This window comes from Prinia subflava, chromosome 1 (assembly GCF_021018805.1).
Source record: "Prinia subflava isolate CZ2003 ecotype Zambia chromosome 1, Cam_Psub_1.2, whole genome shotgun sequence".
In the NCBI taxonomy this organism is placed as follows: Eukaryota; Metazoa; Chordata; class Aves; order Passeriformes; family Cisticolidae; genus Prinia; species Prinia subflava.
In genome coordinates, this window is record NC_086247.1 from 47,121,121 (window position 1) to 47,141,643 (window position 20,523).

Here is a 20,523-nt window from a genome sequence, read left to right on the forward strand (position 1 = left end):
AGGGAGAAAAATGCAGCCTTCTGCCCAGGCTGTGAGATGGATTCCGAACAGATCTGAACTCACTATTTTCTAACTAACCCCAATACAGAAAATGTTTTTCCTTTAGAGCTGCAACTTCATTCTACAAAAATATCAAATTTGGAGCTAGAGCAACGTGGAAAGGCTCTTCAGAAGACAGATAAGTTCAGGCGTGTGGAAAAGTACAGCTGTGAGACTCCAAAGCAGCCTTCAAATGATTAAGATGGAGAGAATTCACCAAAGCATATGGTCAATAATAAGGCACCTCAATCACAGCCCTCCACATACAATTCAGTTAAGAGGAATTCAGAAAACTGTAGATGTCAGATCATGGAGCAACTACAAGACCTTTTGTGTTTTCCCCAAGAACCAGCACAGCAGCTTTGGAATCAGAACAACAGACAAAATCTCTTCTACCCGCTTCCCTGTGAACTCCACAACTGTCTAGTATTAGCTGCCTTGTATTTGTGAGAACAGTGCCTTCTTAACTGCAAAAAATCACACTGAAAACTAACAAAAAACGTAATGAAAATGTGGTTTTTTAGCAAAGAATTTTGCAGCCACATTACGTATTTTGGAATTTAACTTCCTGAGGCTTTCTATTTGGTGCAATGACAAAATGTGAACAGTTTGCTAGGCTAAGGGAAAATGAATAAGGATTTCACTTTTCTTTTTTTTTCATTTTGTTCTGACATATCACAGAAGGCCTGCAAAACCCGTCTCATAATTCCAATGCAAAGTACAAATAATGGAGAGAGAAACACTTGATTCTTTTCAAGTTTATCATATTTTTGCCTTTCTAGAAGATTCCTTGAAGGATAAGAAAACTAGAGGAGGTCTTTTCCTCCACAGTGCTGAGCAGGCATGTCTGAAGACTGCCAAGACAGCACTTATTCCAATTATTTGCCTCAATTCTTTGATACCATAAAAGCACCCTTGAGTACGAGTACCTGAAATAACTCTACAAAAAAATACGCTAAACAGCTTCCCACTCTGTACATGAGGATTTTCTCTTGCTACTAAGATGTTAATGAAGCGTTAGTACAGTAGTATAAAACAGTATTATGTGAGTTCACACTTCTGGGGGGAAAAAATCAGGAAAAATACAGGAAGATCTGTTTTTTGGAAAAAAAGAAAACTTCTGTACATTATGAAGAAGCAGAAAGAGATCAACTTAATTTCTCTCTAGCTTTGCAAATGGTTATTAAAGCAAGTGAAATTACAGACCATTACAACCATAGATGTTCTGTACAAAAATTACTCATTTACAGGAATGGCAACATACTCTTCCAGTTGTTTTGCCAAATCTTGCAAAGATTTGGCATGTTCCTCGGCCCTCACCACCAGTGGTTCTTTGCTTGCTGATGAGAGATTTGCCACTTTTTCATTCATATCCTTCCTTGCTCCATCCAGCTGAGCAGCCAGCATTTCATATTCCTATGGTTTTAAAAATATATAATTTTATTTGTATTTGTACATGTTTCATTTTGTCCATGTCTGCTTCATACCTTGCACCTGAGGAGATCAAAGGGAAAAACATTCCCTTCCAATTTGCTCTGCAGGTTACTGGAAACTAATGACAGTCACTACATTACACTTCCAGACCCACTACATAAAAGCTGAGTCAGAGCATAGACCCTTCTAGTCTATCTTGCCTCCCTAAAGTGGCTATCAGCAATTAACCAGAAAGAAATAGAAGAACAGCACAATTGCTTATGGTACTTCTCACAGTTGTTCTCCCCAATTCTGATATCTGCAGCTCAGTGTCTTCCTCAGACACATCACAACCCTCAACAAGCTTTTCTCACAGAAACCTGTGCAGGCAGGCAGGCTCCTTTTGCATCCAGGATGGGCTGTGAGATCCTCTCTTTGTTGACTGGCTCAGATAAGCTTCATCTCCAACAAGATACTGGGATTTTTAACCCTTTCTTAAGGTGGTAAACTTTACCTCTTTGCTCTCTTGCAGTAATCCAAGTACACTCTTAGCTTGTGTCAGGGAAGATCGGGCCGAGTTCAGAATATTCAAGACACCATTCTGTTGCACATTTGTCTTTTCAATCCGTTTCTGAGGAAAAATGAGAAGTTGAACAACATGATTGCTTGGAAAAAAGGGGCAGGAAAAGCCATATCTTAAAACCAAAATTAAAACAAAACAACAACCCCAAACCTAATCTAGGTGGCAGTAGGATTTACCAAGGGTAGAGTCACATTTTTTTTCTTACATATGGACATGAGTGTGCTAAACCAGTGATACATTTCAGCAAGACCACAATTAAGAGAATGTGTCCTGCAGCATTTATTCCTTGTACTATTTTACCAGCGCTAAAATTAAAACAATGCTTAGTAATAACAGCTGTTCCTTGTCCTGATGAGACCTCAGAAGCTGTTCTGTAGAACACTAATCCCAAATAATTTAACAGTATTGCACACATCTTTGCTCCCATCTTTCACGGCTGTTAAAGCTAAATACTTTAAAGAACTTACTATGAAAAGTACATCAGCATCAGGAATTTGGTCTAGAAAAGGAAATAAAAACACTAGTGGCAGTTGGAAAGAAGTGCTGGGAAGAGACTCCTTCCCTGCTCTCATCAGAGCTATGTCTTGGTCACGCTGCTCTGGTCACACCAAGAGGCCATAGGCAGCAGAGCACTACATTTATACCTGTCCACACACACATCAGAGGATGGAAAGAGACCCTGAATGAAGTCTAAAGAATTAGTGCTGCTTGGCTTTGTGAGATCAAAAGCAGCAACCAAAACCACTTCTTATCTTCTGAGGTTTAATTTTTTTCTCCTGAACCCCAACATTACCTTGATGTCTTCTAACAGAACTGTGTTGTCTCTGTTTAAGCCTTCAGCCTGTTTGATTTGTCCCATCGCATCATTCAGAGCTTCACGAAGGTCAGTGATTTTGGATTCATATTCATTCAGTGCATCCCTCACAACTTTAATCAGCCCACGATTTTCTTGGTGATGCCTTTGTAGTTCATTCTTAACACGTGCCAGTACTGCAGTATCAGGACCAGAAAGAAAAGTTTTGTTCAGAGAAGAAGGGAACTGAAACAAACTTCACTAAAAAGGGCTTGACACTTAGGATTATAAAGCTGTTCTTGTGTGAACTGAGCATCTTCTGCATTCTGCAATGCCTAGTTCAATGCTAATATAGCAAAGATATTATTCAGCACCTTGCTGGAACAAATCTGCTCACTATTTTGCTGCTGCAGACACAGTGCACAGGTAAGTGTTCTCTTAATTAAGTAAGGATGAGGCTGATCTGAAAACACTAAATTTCTTTTTTATATGGAAATAACATAATATCATCAAAAATTTCATCTACAACCATGCTAGACATCAAAGCCCCCTCTGTAATCAATGGAGAGATATAGGCACATTTAATTTCAAAGAATATAGGAACACAAAACCACACTCTTAAGCATGCCCATTTCACTGCTGACAAAATAGGATACAGAAGAATCATTCAGAGGTAGGCATCAATGTTCAAGGTTGATGGAAATTAACTGTCTCTCATATGGGCTTTCACATTCCTCCACTATAGCCCTGGTTAGGAGATAAGCCTGCAACTTTTCATGATGTCTCCACTGTCTAGAATCAAGTTTCTAATGTCCCAGCCAAACACTTGCAGAAAACATGACAGGGAGTGCAATTAGTACAGCTAGAACTCCTGAACTTCCTTGTCCTTTTATGACCTGGCCCTTGGACTACTCTAGCAGCTTCTGAAAATCTGTCATTAAATTAAACATGCAATTCCTCTAAAATAATTCTATATACCACTACCTATCTCTTACAATACACAGAAGCATTGCATAGGCTATGTTAGGATTTGCTATGTCTTTATTTTACTGAGATTGATCTAGTTACAAAAGAAGGATCTACCGGGTTTCTTCCCCAGCTCAACTCATTTTCTTCCATAACACACTAAAATGCCTTTAAATCCAGGATGACCACTTTCCTGTTGACCAACAACAGCTACAAATCCCAGGGATACACTACAAAAGGCTGCTCCGTCTACTCCAACCCAATCAATAATTCTTCAGATTCAGGACTGATCTTTCTAGGAAGTCAGAAGCTGAGAGAACAAGCACTTACACCGCTGAGCTTCCGCTCGCTCCTTCTCTGCCTCAGCCTGAAGCTGGCCAAAGCTGCGGCTCCGCATCTCGGCCATCATGCGCTGAGCTTCAGCCAGCTCCTCAGAGGCATCTCCCAGGGGCAGGCTGTTACCTTCCGCGTTTGTACCAGCTACCTGTTCCAAGAGCGCTGAAAAAAGGCACTGCCAAAGTTAAAAACGGGATGTGCTTAAGCCTATTCTAAATGCTCAGATGACGGGCCAGCGCCTTTTCTGAGATGGATCTGCTTCATGAATTAATTCAGGAATAGGCACGTCTTATTTTTTTCCTTAATGAAGCACATCCATTTTGCATTCACTCTATTAAGATAAAAAGCATCCCATGACATACAACCAGAGAGAGTAAGATGGCATTGGCCTTGAAATCTGTCCCAAATTACCAAGTTCTCAGCAGTAATTTTAAGCTTCTAACTTTAAAGAGCCCATGACAACAACCCAGCACAAAGTTAGACTTGAGTCAGGATGGTCAAATTTGTTGCTCGAAATGTCTCTGTAGTGGAGCTTCTCTGTCTCTTTTCACTTCTTAGGCAAAGGAGGGTCCTAAACTAACGTTATATATTAGATTTCTAATAGGAAGAGTGAATTCTACAGCAGTGACCAAATTCTGATTTATGAAGTTGTTTTGTGAGAAAACCTCCTATGCATAATTAAGAATATTGTAAATAAGCTAAAAAGATGCTATAAAACAAAACATGAGTTAGAAATTATTTTTTACCTTGTATATTTTTGACCACTACTTGTATTTGTGAAACCAAATCCTTTCCCTTCTGATGAGTTTGGCCAAAATTGTTAAATAATCTCTCTGCTTCTTTGTAGTTCATTTCAGCCTAGCAAGAAAAAAAACTGTTAAATTAAAAGTATCTGGATACAGCATGCTAATACGTAGTCAGGAGATGTGTACTCTTAAATTGATTTGGTAAGTCACCTTTTCCTGGAGAGCATTTACATCACGATCTAGTTTAACGAAGTCTGTCTCCAACTCATCTACCTTTGAACCTTGACTATGAACAGCAGAACGGTAGTTGTTCAGTAAGACCTGAAAAGAAAGGAAAAAAATAATCCAATAAATCACCCACTGCACAGCAGACAAAAAGCAGAAAATTCACTGTATTAAATCTTTACCCAAGATAAATAAAAGCAGAATTACTGACACGAAAACTGAACAATTCCTTCCCAAAACATGGGGGTTTTACCTGTGGGCACCTGCTATTCCAACCACAGAACTTCTTTTTAGAAGGAATTTTGGTAATGGCAAGTGGAACACTGGGGGTTTTCAGTCATGCAGAGACATAAAGTGCTTGAAAAAGACATAGCTAGAGGGACACCTCAGAGGTGTAACTTCCAAGGTGAGCAGGCCTCAGAAAAAGCAGAGATACTCATTTTCTTTCAGAGCATGACATGGCAACCACAGCTACCTTCTAACAGGTGAAGCCCAGTGTTGCCAGCACCTGGTATTTGGAATCCAGGGTTGATGCATGTCTTCTTGCAACTGACAAAACTATGGCAAAGGTTCCTGGGTTCATTGCCTATCCACTTAATCTGAAATCCACTTTTCTGTTTCTGTGTGCCTACCTTTAAGTCCTTGATGCGTGTTTCCAGGTCTCTCATCTGCTCCAGACTGTGGGTACTTGCATGGACGTTCTGCAGCTGAGACTTGATGAGCTGAAGCTCATCAGCCGTTGTGCTCAAATCATTCAGCAGTGTAATCACACAGCTATCACAGGCTGGAGAGAACAGTGGAAATCAATCCATATCATCGATATTTAACACAGAGGACATTTGATGAACACATCAGTAATGGTGGAAAAGCTTTGAAGCTTGTCACCTGGTACAGCCTGAAGAACAAAGGCAACAACGACGCGTGCAGCACTAAGGAAAGTGACTTAAGACAGAAATAAGGAGGAGGTTCTACTTACACCTGACTAGACAAGCACCTCTTTAATAATTTTGCAAGTATTTGGTTGAATGTTTGTTTTTAAAACATTTATTACAGGATATCTCAGTCCTTTTTAAACTATGTCACCCTTAGAAGAGTCAGCAGTAGGTATTCAGAGCCAGCTGAAAGTAAACCAAAGTGCAGTTCTATTTTATCACTTACAGTCACAATCTTCATTGGGATCCACATCTTTTGGTTCATTATTGAAACATTCTGAAATCACAAGATTGTCATTAGTAACCAAAGTCTTCTTATGGAAAATACTACTTCATTTTTTCCCTCACTTTTCATGCTTGGCAGCCATTAAAACATGATGCTGCCCTTTCATAAATCCATACCCACTGTGAATGAGCCGAAATGCTCAGAAGGCTTGAGCATGCCAGAACATTCAACTCCCACTAATGCTTTGCTGAAAGCAACATCTTTTCCACCCTTCAAAGGAAACCTACTGTAATCCCACAATCCATGTTAGTTGGATAGAAGCAGGAGACCCTCTCACACCAAGTGTGCCAAATGTATTGCTAGAATTTGTCTAGAATAACACCACCAGGATTGGAGAGAAGATTATACTGTTAAAGCACTTTACTCAGGACATAGGTTCAAACCCCTTTTTCAACTTAATATCCCGGTTCAAACCACAGGTTCTGATTCCCCAAAGAATGTCTTACTCACAAGGAACTGAGAAATATTTATGGCCTTCCTTCATGCCTGTCACAGCTTGCAAGATTAAGGTATTAATCAAGCTTGAGAGAAATCTACAGTGTGTGCATGGAAGGAGGCACTGTACGTAAGACAAGGCATGAGGCTTGGACCACAGATGCAGGTTGTATATAACAAACACTGCCCTCAGACTTTCCAACAAGCCAGCACAGGTGACTTCCTGTCCAATGCACTCTTTTGTTTGCTTTTTACAAGCCCTGTTGAAAGAAGCTTAAAAGCCTCCAGGTCCATGTGGAGTAACATCCTAGGATCCTAACTTCTAGGATGCAGGAGAGAAACTGGCTCCTAAAATGCCACGATATAGGACAGGACTCTCCCCATCCTGATGCCCAAGTTCCTTTTACAGGCCTGGTCCCACTGCCAAGCTCTCATCTCCTCTTGAAAAAAAAAAGCCATGCATCTTGGTCAGAGATTGAACCTGATGATCTTGGAAGTCTTTTCCAGCCTTAATGATTCTATGTCTTTTACTCTAAAGGAAAACGATGCACTCAGTATAGACTGCCGCTGTCAAGAGTCAACAACAGCTTGCAACTTGTGAGAGGATACAGTGATAAAATTGGACCTGAACTTTACCAGCAACATTAAACAGCCTGGAACAAACTGCCTAGCTGTGCCATTTCCTTTGGCACTTGCACATTAAGTCATCAGGAAGTTAAACAGGATTGGTAGTGATTGCTGCTGCCAAAAGGAGACAAATCATAAAGAATATGTTTTTAACAGAACGAAGGAAATTCTTTCGAAATTCAAACATCCATGCAGTTCTACTGTTGTGTAGTTCAACTAATAGCAGGCACATTTCAGCTGTCACTGTGAAGTACCAATTAAATAAAACTGTTATTACAGCTTGTGCACCAAAAACATCAGCCAAGAAATGGTGAAGTGCTGGCCAAGCACCAAACATGATGCAAAAGTAACCTGTGAGAACATGTTGTGCCACAGAGGGGTTTATTCCTAATGCAGAGAAAGAGATGTCTGATCAGGATGTGTATTGGAGGAAAGAAAACTGGCTTGTTGAATATTGCCCTATGGATTAGTTTGTCCTAGCAAACTCTTGCTTCAAAAAAGAAAGGAATGATAAAACATCAAACACTGCTTGGATCTGTTCCATACAAGGTATAACAGAGATGTATTATTTCAATGATGAAATATGAAATGAGAACAAGCTATTGAAAAGTTGCACCAGCTGCCAACAGCACTTCACATCACTTGTTGTTTTTCTAATTTCTGTAGCCAAGGAAAGACAATGGGTTCCTTGGAGTTACTGGACTGCAGGATGAACAGCAGTGCAGAGAAATGAAGAGTATAGAAATATTTGGAGTTATTAGTTGGAAATTTCACTAACATATGAGGAAGAAAATCTGTTTACAGGGAAGGAAAAGTGAAATTTTATTGGTGAATGAAAATATGGGAGAATCAAGGACATTTCAGAAGCAGTGGCTTCTCTGTTTCTGAGTATAAAGGAGTATCCCAAGAGACTGAGGTGAATCAAGGTAAAGACACTCCAAGGAATGTAAGATCAGGCCCTTTACTTCAGAATTCTAATAGACAAAACAAACATAGGACCTTGGCATTATGTAAGAGCTTACTAGTAGTAAAGTACATGTGTGACTGATTCTAGGAAATCATGGATATTTAGCTAGAAAAGCAGCGCAGCAGAATTTATAAAAGAGCCTCCTGTGGCAGGTTCTAACTTCCACTGCAAATGCAGACAGCTTGGATACCTAAGACGGCAGTGCCTGATGCAGACTGAAGATTTCACTAAACTGTGCCAAATACATTTTAAATAGGCATATTGAGGATGCTCAGTTTCCTAAATCCATAACACAGACTGGCAGGAAATGATTTAACCCTGTCAGCAAAGGAACCATGATATATTTAAAAAACACTGCCACGGAACAAAACCAAAATAAAGTCAGCAGTATTTATGAAGGGAAATACAGGACAAAACCATTTAGAAGGGTGAACATGATGACTCAGGGCAGCCCTTCTATTACCATGATGTTGTGTTTTAGGAAATCTTACATTTTTTATCTACATTTCTTTTAAGTCTGGATCTTTCCTTCAGTTCAGCTTATCCAAGTACCTTCCCTCTTTGCTTCCCAAAGATAAAATAATGCTTCCTTCCATTCAGGACAATGCTCCATCCACAGGTCCTCACGTACCTCCAGTCAGGTGGTCACAGCTAGCCAGCTGTCCATTATTATTACAGTTACATTTCTGACAGAAGCCTCCATATTTTTGTGGATTTCCAAAATATCCAGTAGCACAGCTAGATAAAGAGATACAAGCAATTTTTATTAAATAGTTGAAGCTAATTTTGTGAAATATACTTTCCTTTGAGATAAAAACCCAGTTATTCTCCTGAAGAAACTTTCAAGAACTTTTGATTTCATGTCTTGACTTAGACAGAAATAATGTATTTCTGGTTTACAGTATCCTCTGCACTGTGCTAAAAATATCTTTGTGAGCACTGCAGAATCTTTTTCTAAAAATAGAAGAACTCCCACAGTGCTCTTGCAGGAATAATTCATTTAATCTGAAAAAACATGGCTTAACCAAGCAAACCATACCATTCTGCCCTGTGATCGCACCAGAAAACACGTACTAAGGGGGATCACACTGCATGCACAGCTGAGATTTCAAACAGCAACAGCGCTGAATGACATCATCACCCTTCTGCTGCATGACACCCCCTCTTGCCTCCTGCCAGCAAAGCAGTCTGTGTGACTGATCTCTAAATGTTTTGAAGGTAAAATATATTGTTCAGACTGGACAGCTAACATTCCTAGAAGTCACTCTGTGGTAAGACCTATAAGGGCGATAATGCAGGATCAAAGGGCCAAGATGAGCAGCTGAGGTACAGCTATACCTGGAAGAGAAAACACCTATAACCCTCAGATTAGACAGGCACCAGTCTAGAAGGACAAGACCATGTCCTACTGACCAGGTCCTGTCTTCAGATATGACATCATGACTCACTAGCTTCATATTTCCAAACCTGACAACACCACTCCATTACACTTCTGTTTTCTCTGGATTTGAAACTCAGTGAAATTGGTTCCTCTGTCTGCCTGAATGCTGTTCCTCTCTTGCTTTGCTAAGCTGCTGCAATGTTCCAGCAAAAGAGATGGCTTCAGCCTGGTCTGTGTAAGTTCCAACTGTGGAGCACTAGAATGATTTGGGATGAAGGGTATTGTGCTAAATGTTTCGTGATTGCTGTCAGATAAGATCATTGAGGCACCACTGTGTACACTGGAGGAAATGGGAAAATGTTTTTAACTTGAAAAGGGGTGAAATAAGTGGGAGTCATTATTACCAGAGTGCAGGATGAGGCAAGGCATAGGGTACTTAGGCAAAGAGGCAGATACCTCTTTTCATAAAAATGGTGCAGTCAGTAGTTTGTGGAGAATCGCTTACATTTCCCCAGGGAGCATTGGGTTTGTGACTGCAATCACACCACAGCACCATTCTTTAGCAGCTGCTTGTGTAAATAGCTACTCCTTATGTACATGGATACTGTGCATAGGTGCATGTCCATATGTCCACATGTGTCTGTCCCAATACAGATATCCCTCCTTTTATCATGTCTCTCAAAACTCTTGGTTTTGAGAAACAGGTTACTCACCGTTCACAACGAGCTCCAGTGTAGCCTTCTTTGCAGAGACACTGGATTTCTTCACCATTTGCCACACAGCCAGTTGCAAATCTTTGAGAAGAGGCAAAAATATTATTGTGAGCACATGATCAAATAGGTTTTACACTCTGGAGGTTCAGCTTAATGACTTTCAGATTAAAAAGTTTTTACAACATCAAATTACTTCTCAGCTAATATAATTGCCTCTAGATAATTTACTGTGACTAATCCTTTGAAGTTTCATGTTTTTTGTGCAGATCACTTTCCTGGACTCAAAAAATTATAATTTCTTGGCCCTGTGGACTGTGTATAATAGTTCACTACCCAAAGGAATACCTAAAATAAACCTTAATAGTGATGTCATAAAACAAGTCTGGATGGCTATTTTATCTTAGTAGGCAAGACTTATCAATCTATCTATCTTTTATTTATCAATAGCCTGTGCTAGACAACATTTCCTTATGTTCGTACATCTTTGCTTTGCTTTTTTCTTTTCTTTTTAATAGTAAAAACATTAAAGGATATTTTTATGTAGCTAATGTTATTTAGGGGTTTTTTATCCACGACAAAGTAGAGTTGTGTGCAATTTTGGGGATCTCAAGGATCTGATTAACACAATGAACTTTCTTCATGCAGATTTGTCTAGATTCAAAATTCAATGTTTGTGAAGCAGGGCCACGATTGCTATTTTCATTTTTTAATCTATGAACAGTTGGATAAAGCAAGTCTGTGTATCAAAGGCAGAGGTCTGCACTAAGAATTACTGGAATTTGAGTAGATGGAAAATTGTCAACTCCAGGAATGCCAGGTGGGGTGCATTTCCCATGTCAGGAATGATATTCACCACCCTAATCTGCAGTTGTGAAACTGCACAGGTTTATAGTCTCCCTAGATATTTCAGAACTTTGAAAGCAAACGATGACTAAAAACATGTTCAGTCAGCCTCAGGCAAGCACCTGAAGAAGAGGCTGTCAAAACCAGATCTATCAGAGAGTTCTCTGATAAATGATAAACCTGTCTATTGTCTGATGGTGTAAATCTCTTACTTAAGGTTAAGTGGTGTGTGCTAATGCACCTGGCAAATACAATGCGGTGCCTTTAGCAATGTATAGCTTAGGGTTTGTTTGGTTTTTTTTATTTTGATTTTATTTACCATGTTTCAGAACTGACCAATAATGATAACACGGCTAAACATACCGTGCATTTAAAATGTGATCAACTGCCCAATTTTAAAAGCCTGGCAACTTTATTAGATCCAAGGAAATTCCAATTTTTCACTTTTCATCTCAGTATGTTTGCACTTCAAACAGAACTTTCACAGGAAAAGCAACCATACTCTTTTAAAGTTCTAGTTTTGTGCTTAAGACCTTATATGTTTTTATATTATTTTTGCATCTTAATAATTCTTTTGAATTCCTATAAAAGACTTGTTTCACTGTTTTCTCTTATCTCCTAGCCAGAGGAATGGTGTTAAACATCTTGCATTCCAGTAAAAGAGAAAGATTCTGGATATGCTCAGTAAGGGAAAAGACCTCAATCGTATATTTCTCACTATAACGGAAGTACTGGTGGTCTTGAAAAGAAGCTCACTTCTACTGTCTGGGGCTCCCCAAGACTATGAGCAGTGTGCCTCTGAAGTTTAGGATCTGAATGAGAATTAGAATACTCAGGTTATTAAAAAAGGCCATGCTGTGAGACAGACCACCAAGCTCTCAATACGAGAACAGAGAAGATCATATATTCCTATGGTAGCAGAGTTTGGAATTTTTTTTTCTCTCTCTCTCTCCCCCACTTTTTTTTTGTTTGTTTTTGTGTTTTGTTTTTTTTTTGTTTTGTTTTGGTTTTTTTGGTTTTTTTTTTTGTTTTGTTTTGTTTTGTTTTGGTTTTGTTTTGTTTTGTTTTTTTGTTTTTGTTTGTTTGTTTGTTTTGTGGGTTTTTTGTTGGTTTTTTTTTGTGTGTGTTTTTTTGTTGTTGTTGTTGTTGGGGTTTTTTGTTTGGTTGGTTGGTTGGTTTGTTTTGTTTTGGGGGTTTTTTCCCCCTTTTTCTTCTTCCCTCCCCTACTTGACTCTTCTTACAAGCTTTTACTGTACCTGTTTGTATATGGGCAAGGGCATTCTCGGCAGGAACCCTGAGTGGCATCTCCAAAATAACCGTCTTTACAGTGTTCACATTTCTCCCCAGCAGTATTATACTGACAGTCCTTGGAAAGGAAACCAGCAACACATTTAGCAGTGCTTTATCACTCAATATGGCTTTACTATTATTTAAAAAAAATACAGCCTATTTACTCAGAGAATATGTTATTTTTCTTCCACATAATTAAGCATTTATTGCCAAAACTGCCTTCACAACCAAGATAGAACAGTTTCAGCCAATTTTCTAACTGTACAAAGCACAGTTTCCTCCCTCTTGTGGCAAAACAATAGATAAATAATAAACAATTATAAATAGAAACAATAATAAAACAATTCATAAATATGAATTCAACATATTTTTAAAGAGACTCAACCAGATGCATAGTTTGCAAAGGAGCATTCCATTAATTGTCTCTATCCTCATATAACAATTAGAAATCACTACGTTTATACAAAACTTTAGATTTTGCATCTTAACACTACTTAGAAGGCAGATACAATCTAAAAGCATGGAATTGAGCCCAAGTACATTGGTTTAAAAATCTCATTAAATAAATACAAAATTTGTTTCTCTTAGTAGGTTCAGACCAGAATTGAGTTTAATGTAATTTCTCCACTGATGTGTTACTTGTATTTTTCTGTAGTAACTGGAATAAATAATAGAAAGCAAAAGCTAAGAATACAATTGAAACTGATACAGCTGAGCCCCTTTTTCCATGATAAAATTGTTGGGAATTGTATCTTGGTTGAGAAACATTCTTAATTCTAGTGCTGTCTAATTGTCATACATTTATATTTTATGGGTACAGAATGAGGAGATTGCCTTTGCATTACCTGAAGTGTTGCTAATTTAAAATAGAAGTTGTTCAAATACATAAACAGCAAAAAAATACATAAGCAACCATAAGGAGAATTTCAAACAACTAACAGTCAAGAGGCATTCACACTCCCAAGTTCTACAACTGTTTGTCTTCTGGGCAACAGACTGATGAAATGTCCCACAGAGCTGAAGGCTTACTAACAGAGCAAAAGATGGAAAAAAGAAAGCAGGAAATCAGCTGGAAGCAGTCACTCAGCAAACTCTGCTTCCATTTCAGGAACCTTGATGGCTCAGGGCTATGTTTGAGGACCCTACTACCATGACTGGCAGAAGAGGGGCATTTTTCCCTGCAAATGAGAAATAGTTCTGTCTCTCCCATCTCCTCTACAACACCATTCTCCTTCACGTTTCTTCACACCAGATTCCCTCAAACACAAGCTCTTCCCTCAGGTGGTAACCCCTAATTTGTTTTCAGTTTGGTTAAAGAACTAAATCTGTGGTTCATTGATAAAAGGTTCTGGGAAAGACAAGAGAAGCTCCAGTTCCCCTATGAGCCATTTCACATGAAGTTAAACACCAAGTATCACAAAGGCACTATGTTTGCAAAAGAAACCCTTTTAAAATGCAGCCTCTATAAAAGCTGGTGCATATGTCCCTGCAAAAACCTAATGGAAAATTCAGACTGTTTCTGAAAAATTACTGTCAATTTTTATAATCCTTAATATTAAATTCAACTGCAGAAAGAGTAAAAGAGACGTATTTAAAATGTATGTGCTGGTTTCATCTTATAGCAACTTCCTCCCACCCCCACAAATTTATTTCCTGGCTTTTTGTTTTGCTCACTCTGTCTATAGAAACTCAAGTAATTCTGTAAATGGAAAGAAAATCTCAGCTATTTCACACATAAGCCACCCTAAATGTGCCATGCTGCTCCTCTAGCTACATGGCATATAAGGGCTGGAGCTCCCTAGGCCCAGTGCAATGAAGCCAGAGCAGCAACTCCCTCATGGATCTTCCTTCAAGTTTTATAGGGTCAGAGATACCCCTGGAGTCACAGCATCTCCCAACCATCAAGTACTGCAAACCGTGAAGGAAAATTTCCAGCTGACTCCATGTGCGCCCATATGGTACAAGGCCGTGAGAGTGTGTCAGGGCCACAGCAGAACCACCGAGGTTACGTCATACACGTGGGGCTCCCTGACATGAAGCAACACGCCATGGGACAGGCAAGTCTCGGCACCATGCTGCTGCTGAGGGAATGTGCCTTCCAGGAGGAAGGGCAGGGACCATGAGGACACAAAGCCTGATTAATGGCAGAGAAATGCTCTTCCCCTTCGCTTGAGAACCGAGGTCTTCAGTCTTCTCCACCTCCTCCTGCCCTCCATTGTTCCCTGCTTCCAGCAGCACAGCAGTGCACTCCTCTCCTCCCACCAGCCTGCAGCAGCGGGAGAGCAACTGCCTGAGCCAGGGAGGGCTGTGCTGCTGCACAGGGGAAGGAGCCAGCCTGGGCTTAGCCTCCCTCACAAAGCCACCTCTGTCACTGTCACTGGAGAGACACTGACAAATGTAGGATCCGGATCTGGGCTCCAGGTGAGGAGCAGGAAGCCAAGTGAACAAGCTTTGCACTCTGGATGTGGAACTTGACAGCTCCACAGTGGGAAGCCTCCTTGTCTTCCCTGCACCATGTCAGGTTTTTGTCCCATGGCTCCTCTACAGAGAGACATACTTGCTTTTGGTTAGGTGGAAGTTCATGATGGAAATAAAGGCCCTCAGGGCTTTCATTTTTCACCACATTATTCTGGATGACTTTGCTTGCCCAGGACCACGGGCTGATTTAGCCCTACCTATCTAAAGTTCATCGAGCTATGAGAAGGACAGAATAAAGAAAAGCCTAGATCACATACTTCATGAGGTGAAAGTAAAATTTGCCTTCATAATTCTAATCTGAAGTGAAGCTTCCTGATCTTTCTTGCTGTGCTGCAGCACTTTCCTGTCACGGCCTGCCCTGCTCCTCCAAAGCAGCAGCCTGTAAGTCATCTACCAGAATGTGCTGAATTGGTTTATAGTTTCCATTAAAGCAACATGGTTGGTTGAAACAAAGTCGGGGAGAATGACATAATGTGCAGGAATGCACCGCAGGCAGAATGGATGCACTGTGAACAAGGAGAAAGCAACAGAAAGGACAGACCATGAAAGATGTTGGCAAGATTCTTGTTTACACAGTAAATGAGAAATTAGAGAAAACGTTTTAAGGGGGAATTTTTCAAGACAAACTATTCAAAGAAGCATCATGGATATAAGCTGGAGAAGCACAGTCAGCCAAGTGTCACACTTCGATTCCTGAGGGCTGATCCATTCCCATAGGGCTGCTTTGGGTTTAATACAGTGTGCCAGCGAGCAAAATTTATCCCACCACGTCTTCTGTAACAGCTGAAATCTTCTAATTAATCTAACTTCTATTACTTGTATTTCATCTTATTTAATTCAGTATTTTTTAATCCATCCAGCTGTAGACTATGATTAGTGGAGATGCACTGAAGCTGATTAAACAAGATTCTGCAAAGCCTATGCTATGCATGAATGTGCTGTTTGTGATCATTATACTAACATATCCTAGTACATTTGTATAAAGCTAAGGACTGCATATGCCAGGATAAGACTCATGTTTATTATAAATAACTACAAACCTTTCCTTATGTACAAGTCTGGTGGCTTGTTGTAACCAGGAGCTAACAAAAATTACACGGGAAAGAAAAAAATGAAGACAGAGCACAAATTATTCCAATCAACCACAGTTACATTAAATGTACATTTAAGTGCACACATCTTATGTTCATTACCCATATAAAATTCAGAGAATGAGACATACAAGGATTATTCTTAGTTGCTTGGAATTTAACAATTCTGTATGGTCCATACTGCACTAAGATAGATGTTCTTTTCTCCTTTTCTTCCCATTAATTTACTGAATGTTACTAATTACTTACAATACATTTTCCAGTACCATCTTGACATCTATTTGAATTTCCATTGCAGTTGCAGGGCACACAGCGTCCAGCAAATAATCCTTTATTCTCACGATAAAATCCAGTGCTGCACTCCTGGACAGCAAGAAGAAATAAAAAAAAATCTTGAGCATTGGTAGAAATTTTTACATGTTACAGGAAGTGTATTTTGAAAATGTTTGCCATTTCCAAGGAGTAGTGAAGGCGTGAAATTCCTTTCAATCTCTCTTAAGATCATAATGTTGTTTAAATTTTTTAATGCAGTAAATAGCAATTAATGGAGAAGAAGAAGTTTCATCTGAACCCTGGGCTTTAAATACTTTGGCAGTGATGATTTAATAATTTTGACTCTAACCTTGGAGAAAAACACATTTCCTGTGGCTAAGTACAAAGGTGTAAAATATGATTTCTAAACCACAGAAAAATATTTGAGTACAAGAACACTAGTGTGAATCTAAAGAACATCTGGAAATCTCACATACTAATTAGTGGTTATATCTTGATAATAATTTCACTACATGTATTCCTTGGAAACAGTTCTGGATACCTTTTACATACTTTCATCACGACATCCCCAGTTTAGTCTACCAAGAGCTAAAGCCACACCTAGACATAGCTAGGTGATGTAACAAAACATACACTGGTCTAATTTCTAAGTACAGGCTTGCCCTGGAGACTGGGGAAGCATGAGAAGAATGTTCCAACTATTGAGGGCACAGGAGCAGGAGCACAACCTGTCAGATCACAGTTGGATTTGAACAGGGAGCTGAACCAGAGGGACATTCTGAACAGAGCAAGAGACATCAAGTTTGTTTGCCTACAGCAGGGAGGTAGTAACTAATATGTTAAAACCAGGTTCTGGCTTGGCATGAGCAGGAAAATCATAAGGAATTCCTCCCGGGCAGGAAGCCCTTCTGCCTACAGATCAAAAACTCATGCCCTTCTTCTCCTGGAATACTCTGGGTACACCAACCACACTAAAAATGACTGGACATCAGTCTGTCCTTTCTGCAGCTCTCTTCCTCTAGGAACTAAGCTGGTGTGGTGCAAGGAATATCAAAGGCTTGGAAGTGGGGAGAAAGTCGTGCTCCCCACGAAGCCAGCACCTCCCAGGTTCCTGCCTCCAGCAATGTTCTTGTGAGCTGTACCTGTGCCTTGCCTCTGCCTCACGGGCAGGGGCTGGCCCCAACAACATGCAGAAAACAAGCCACAGTTGAACTCTAAAGCCATAAATCTTTTCTCATAGTAAGTGCACCACTAAAACTGATGGAACCAATCTGAAGAGCAAAGGGTCGGTGGGATTGTGTCACAAATCACATTCCAGTGGTTAAAGGTATAATAAATATATGCAGAGGCAGGATTAACCAGAGAATTTTTCAATGATAGAACTACCACAGGGAAAAAAATACTCATTGCTCACAAAGCAGATCCCAAAAGGATTATTGAATTAATGTTGTTGAAACAACAATCACTCCTGGCACCTTTGCCTTCTCTACACGTAGGATAATTGGAAAAAAAAAAAGTATGCAGAATACTAATACCATCAACAGCTTTGAACACTGACTTCAGTGTGAGCAAGGACTAAGTTTAGAACAGACAGTTGAAGTTTTTCAGATACATTTTTTAAAGGGTGAAGATTCTCCCTGAACAACAGGGAGCCAATATACACAGTTTCAGAAGAAACCAGGGCCTGAAATACATTAAATGCATAACTAAGTAAAATATATGTTCTAATGCATACAAATTTTACTTACTTAAAAGTCTCTTTTTGGAGAGAAAAGTAAATCAAACATTTTAAAAATACATCTAATTGCATTTGGGAAAAAAATCTGTACAGCCTTTTGTTTTTCTATTTATGCTGTCTTTAAAATTACACATTTGGAGTACGTGGGCACTTTGTTTTTGAAGCAGCACTTGTGATTCCACACAAATGATAAACTGATTCCACATGAAGATAAAGCTCTAGGCACTTTCAAGTGCTTTTTAGGATCATTGTTTTCAAGTAAACAGCAATTTAATAGAAACCTCTTGTACACACTTTTTGTTAGTAAAGTACTTTGAGACAAAAGATTAATCTTCTCATTACTTCTATATTAAGTAATATAGTTGTTGTTACCAAATTAGTTCATTTAAAAACAAAGTGAAAGAAGGAAGCGAGGAAGAAAAAATGAGCAAATTACCTCTCTCCGATTAAAATCCATTTGAACTTGTTGCCACTGACTCCTCTCCTGAAGGTGGGGATAGGAGAGCCTCTGCTGCATATCTTGTGCTAGACAATGCCCAAGGGACACTAAAGTGACAACCAGCCATCCTACATTTCTTGGCCTCTCTGCTTGGGCCATCATTTTACTTTGGCTCCCCTGTGAACATTCACTGCTCTCCCTTCGGTGCTCACTGCTCCTTCTATTACGCCCCCTTTTCCAGCTTCTGACTCAGATTAATGAGGTTCTGTGCCGTGATGGGCCCCACCTTTAAACTTTATCCGTGAGTCAAGTCGCTCAGCACACAGTACCTGAGGTTAACAAGTAACTCTGCAGTTCCTGTAGCTCAATATATACCTAAGTCAGGGTGTGGCAGGCATCACCTCCTCCCCACCTAAGGCAGCCAGACAGAGCTTGGTGATTACAGCACTAAATCACTGCCTGAGTAATGCTGCATAAACATACAGGGCTTACGAACTTCCCCGTGAGTGTCTTGATCGCTTCCTTTGGCTTTGTATTTTCACCAGGTCACATTAAAAAAACCCCAACAGCTTAGTTTAACCAAGGCAGTATGTTGAAAGCAATGGGATGGCAGCAGAATTCTCAGTCAATGTTCATCAGTTTGTGTGTGGCACAGAGCCACAGAAGTGTGAAAAAATAAGAAGTGATTCCAAAACGGTTATTCTGCAGATGATGAATTAGCTGTCCTGAGCAGTGGATGCACACACGAAACGTAAGCCAGCCATACACGGCTTTGTTCAGTCTCTCTGCAGCTGCTCCAGCCTAGATATTATTCATCCATTCTCAATTCAAAAAGCTTTTGCAAGGTTAGTATGGCAATTGCTACTTTATGGTAATGCTCAACCGTTTTCTGAGAGTAATTCCTCATATTTTGTGCACTTTGTACACTGCTTATCTCTCTGGTGCTTTATTCTACTGCATTGGGTACTTATATATGGCAACAGCCAAACTCTAAGTGAAGCAAAGTGACAACCAAAAGAATTACAGCTACAGGAACTGCATCAGGGACAGGATATACAGCTGTATTGCCAGTCTTCAGCTAATAGTATTACTTTGCAAAGCCTACACTATTTTTAATAAACATCTCCAAATATTTTTTGCAAATATGTTAATTTCAGATTTCACATGTTTTTCTACTCAAATAGTAGCCTGAATTATCTGCATTCAGGCTACTTCCCTTGGGCCCTGTTAAAGTAGGAAACACCAGGAATCCTCTTTACTGTGTATGGTCTCACAGCCTTCGATTAAGTCAACTCTGACCTTCTCTCCATTAAAGTAAGAGATTATTCAGCCTCTCAGAGGGCATCACAGAAGAAATCCTCCATTGTAGTGGCTCACATACGCAAAATTACATTTGCAGCTCCATAAAAGCAATCACAAGTAGAAAAACCCCACAGTGCTTTTTAGACGGTGAAAGCACTTGAGCCATTGGAAGTGCACAGGCTTAGGGGAAGCACACTTAATTGCTTTAACAACCATCCAGCTCCTCTACCTAACCCAGTATGTATAGCTGCAGGCAACAGGCAGAAGACAATGGCTCCTATGGAGGCAGGCGCTTCCTACCTGGCATGAGTCACCGGTGTACTGCGGCGGGCAGGCGCACGTCTCCACGGCGAGCGCGACGCCGCCGCGGCCCTCGCCGGTGGCTTCCTCCAGCCCGACCTCGCCGAGCGTCAGGCGCTGCGTCTCCGTGAAGTACAGCGCCCGGATGTGCAAGCCATCCAGCCTGGACAGCATGGTCAGCAGCTCCTCCCGGGATACCGCCTTACCGCTGCTGGCGTGCCTGAAGTTGCCCTGCGCGTTGAGCGGTACAAAATGAGCACAACGCTGCAGCTGCTTAAGAAGAGCGGCTTCAAAGAAGACCAGAGGACAGAAAAAGGGAGAAAACAC

General features: G+C 40.1%; 1 protein-coding gene across 1 annotated transcript in view; it reads right to left on the minus strand.

Moving 5' to 3' along the window:
- The window catches only part of LAMA3 (laminin subunit alpha 3), a 108,653-nt gene that overhangs the window by 21,925 nt on the left and 66,205 nt on the right, over positions 1-20,523 (minus strand). Inside the window, exons 40-52 of the mRNA XM_063395366.1 lie at positions 20,197-20,427; positions 16,394-16,507; positions 12,542-12,651; positions 10,443-10,523; positions 8,980-9,086; positions 6,260-6,310; positions 5,734-5,885; positions 5,087-5,197; positions 4,877-4,988; positions 4,125-4,292; positions 2,829-3,025; positions 1,967-2,083; positions 1,304-1,455 (exon numbers count right to left, since the gene is read on the minus strand). Coding sequence (XP_063251436.1) covers positions 1,304-1,455; positions 1,967-2,083; positions 2,829-3,025; positions 4,125-4,292; positions 4,877-4,988; positions 5,087-5,197; positions 5,734-5,885; positions 6,260-6,310; positions 8,980-9,086; positions 10,443-10,523; positions 12,542-12,651; positions 16,394-16,507; positions 20,197-20,427 — 1,703 coding nt within the window. The remainder of the gene's footprint in view (positions 1-1,303; positions 1,456-1,966; positions 2,084-2,828; positions 3,026-4,124; positions 4,293-4,876; positions 4,989-5,086; positions 5,198-5,733; positions 5,886-6,259; positions 6,311-8,979; positions 9,087-10,442; positions 10,524-12,541; positions 12,652-16,393; positions 16,508-20,196; positions 20,428-20,523) is intronic.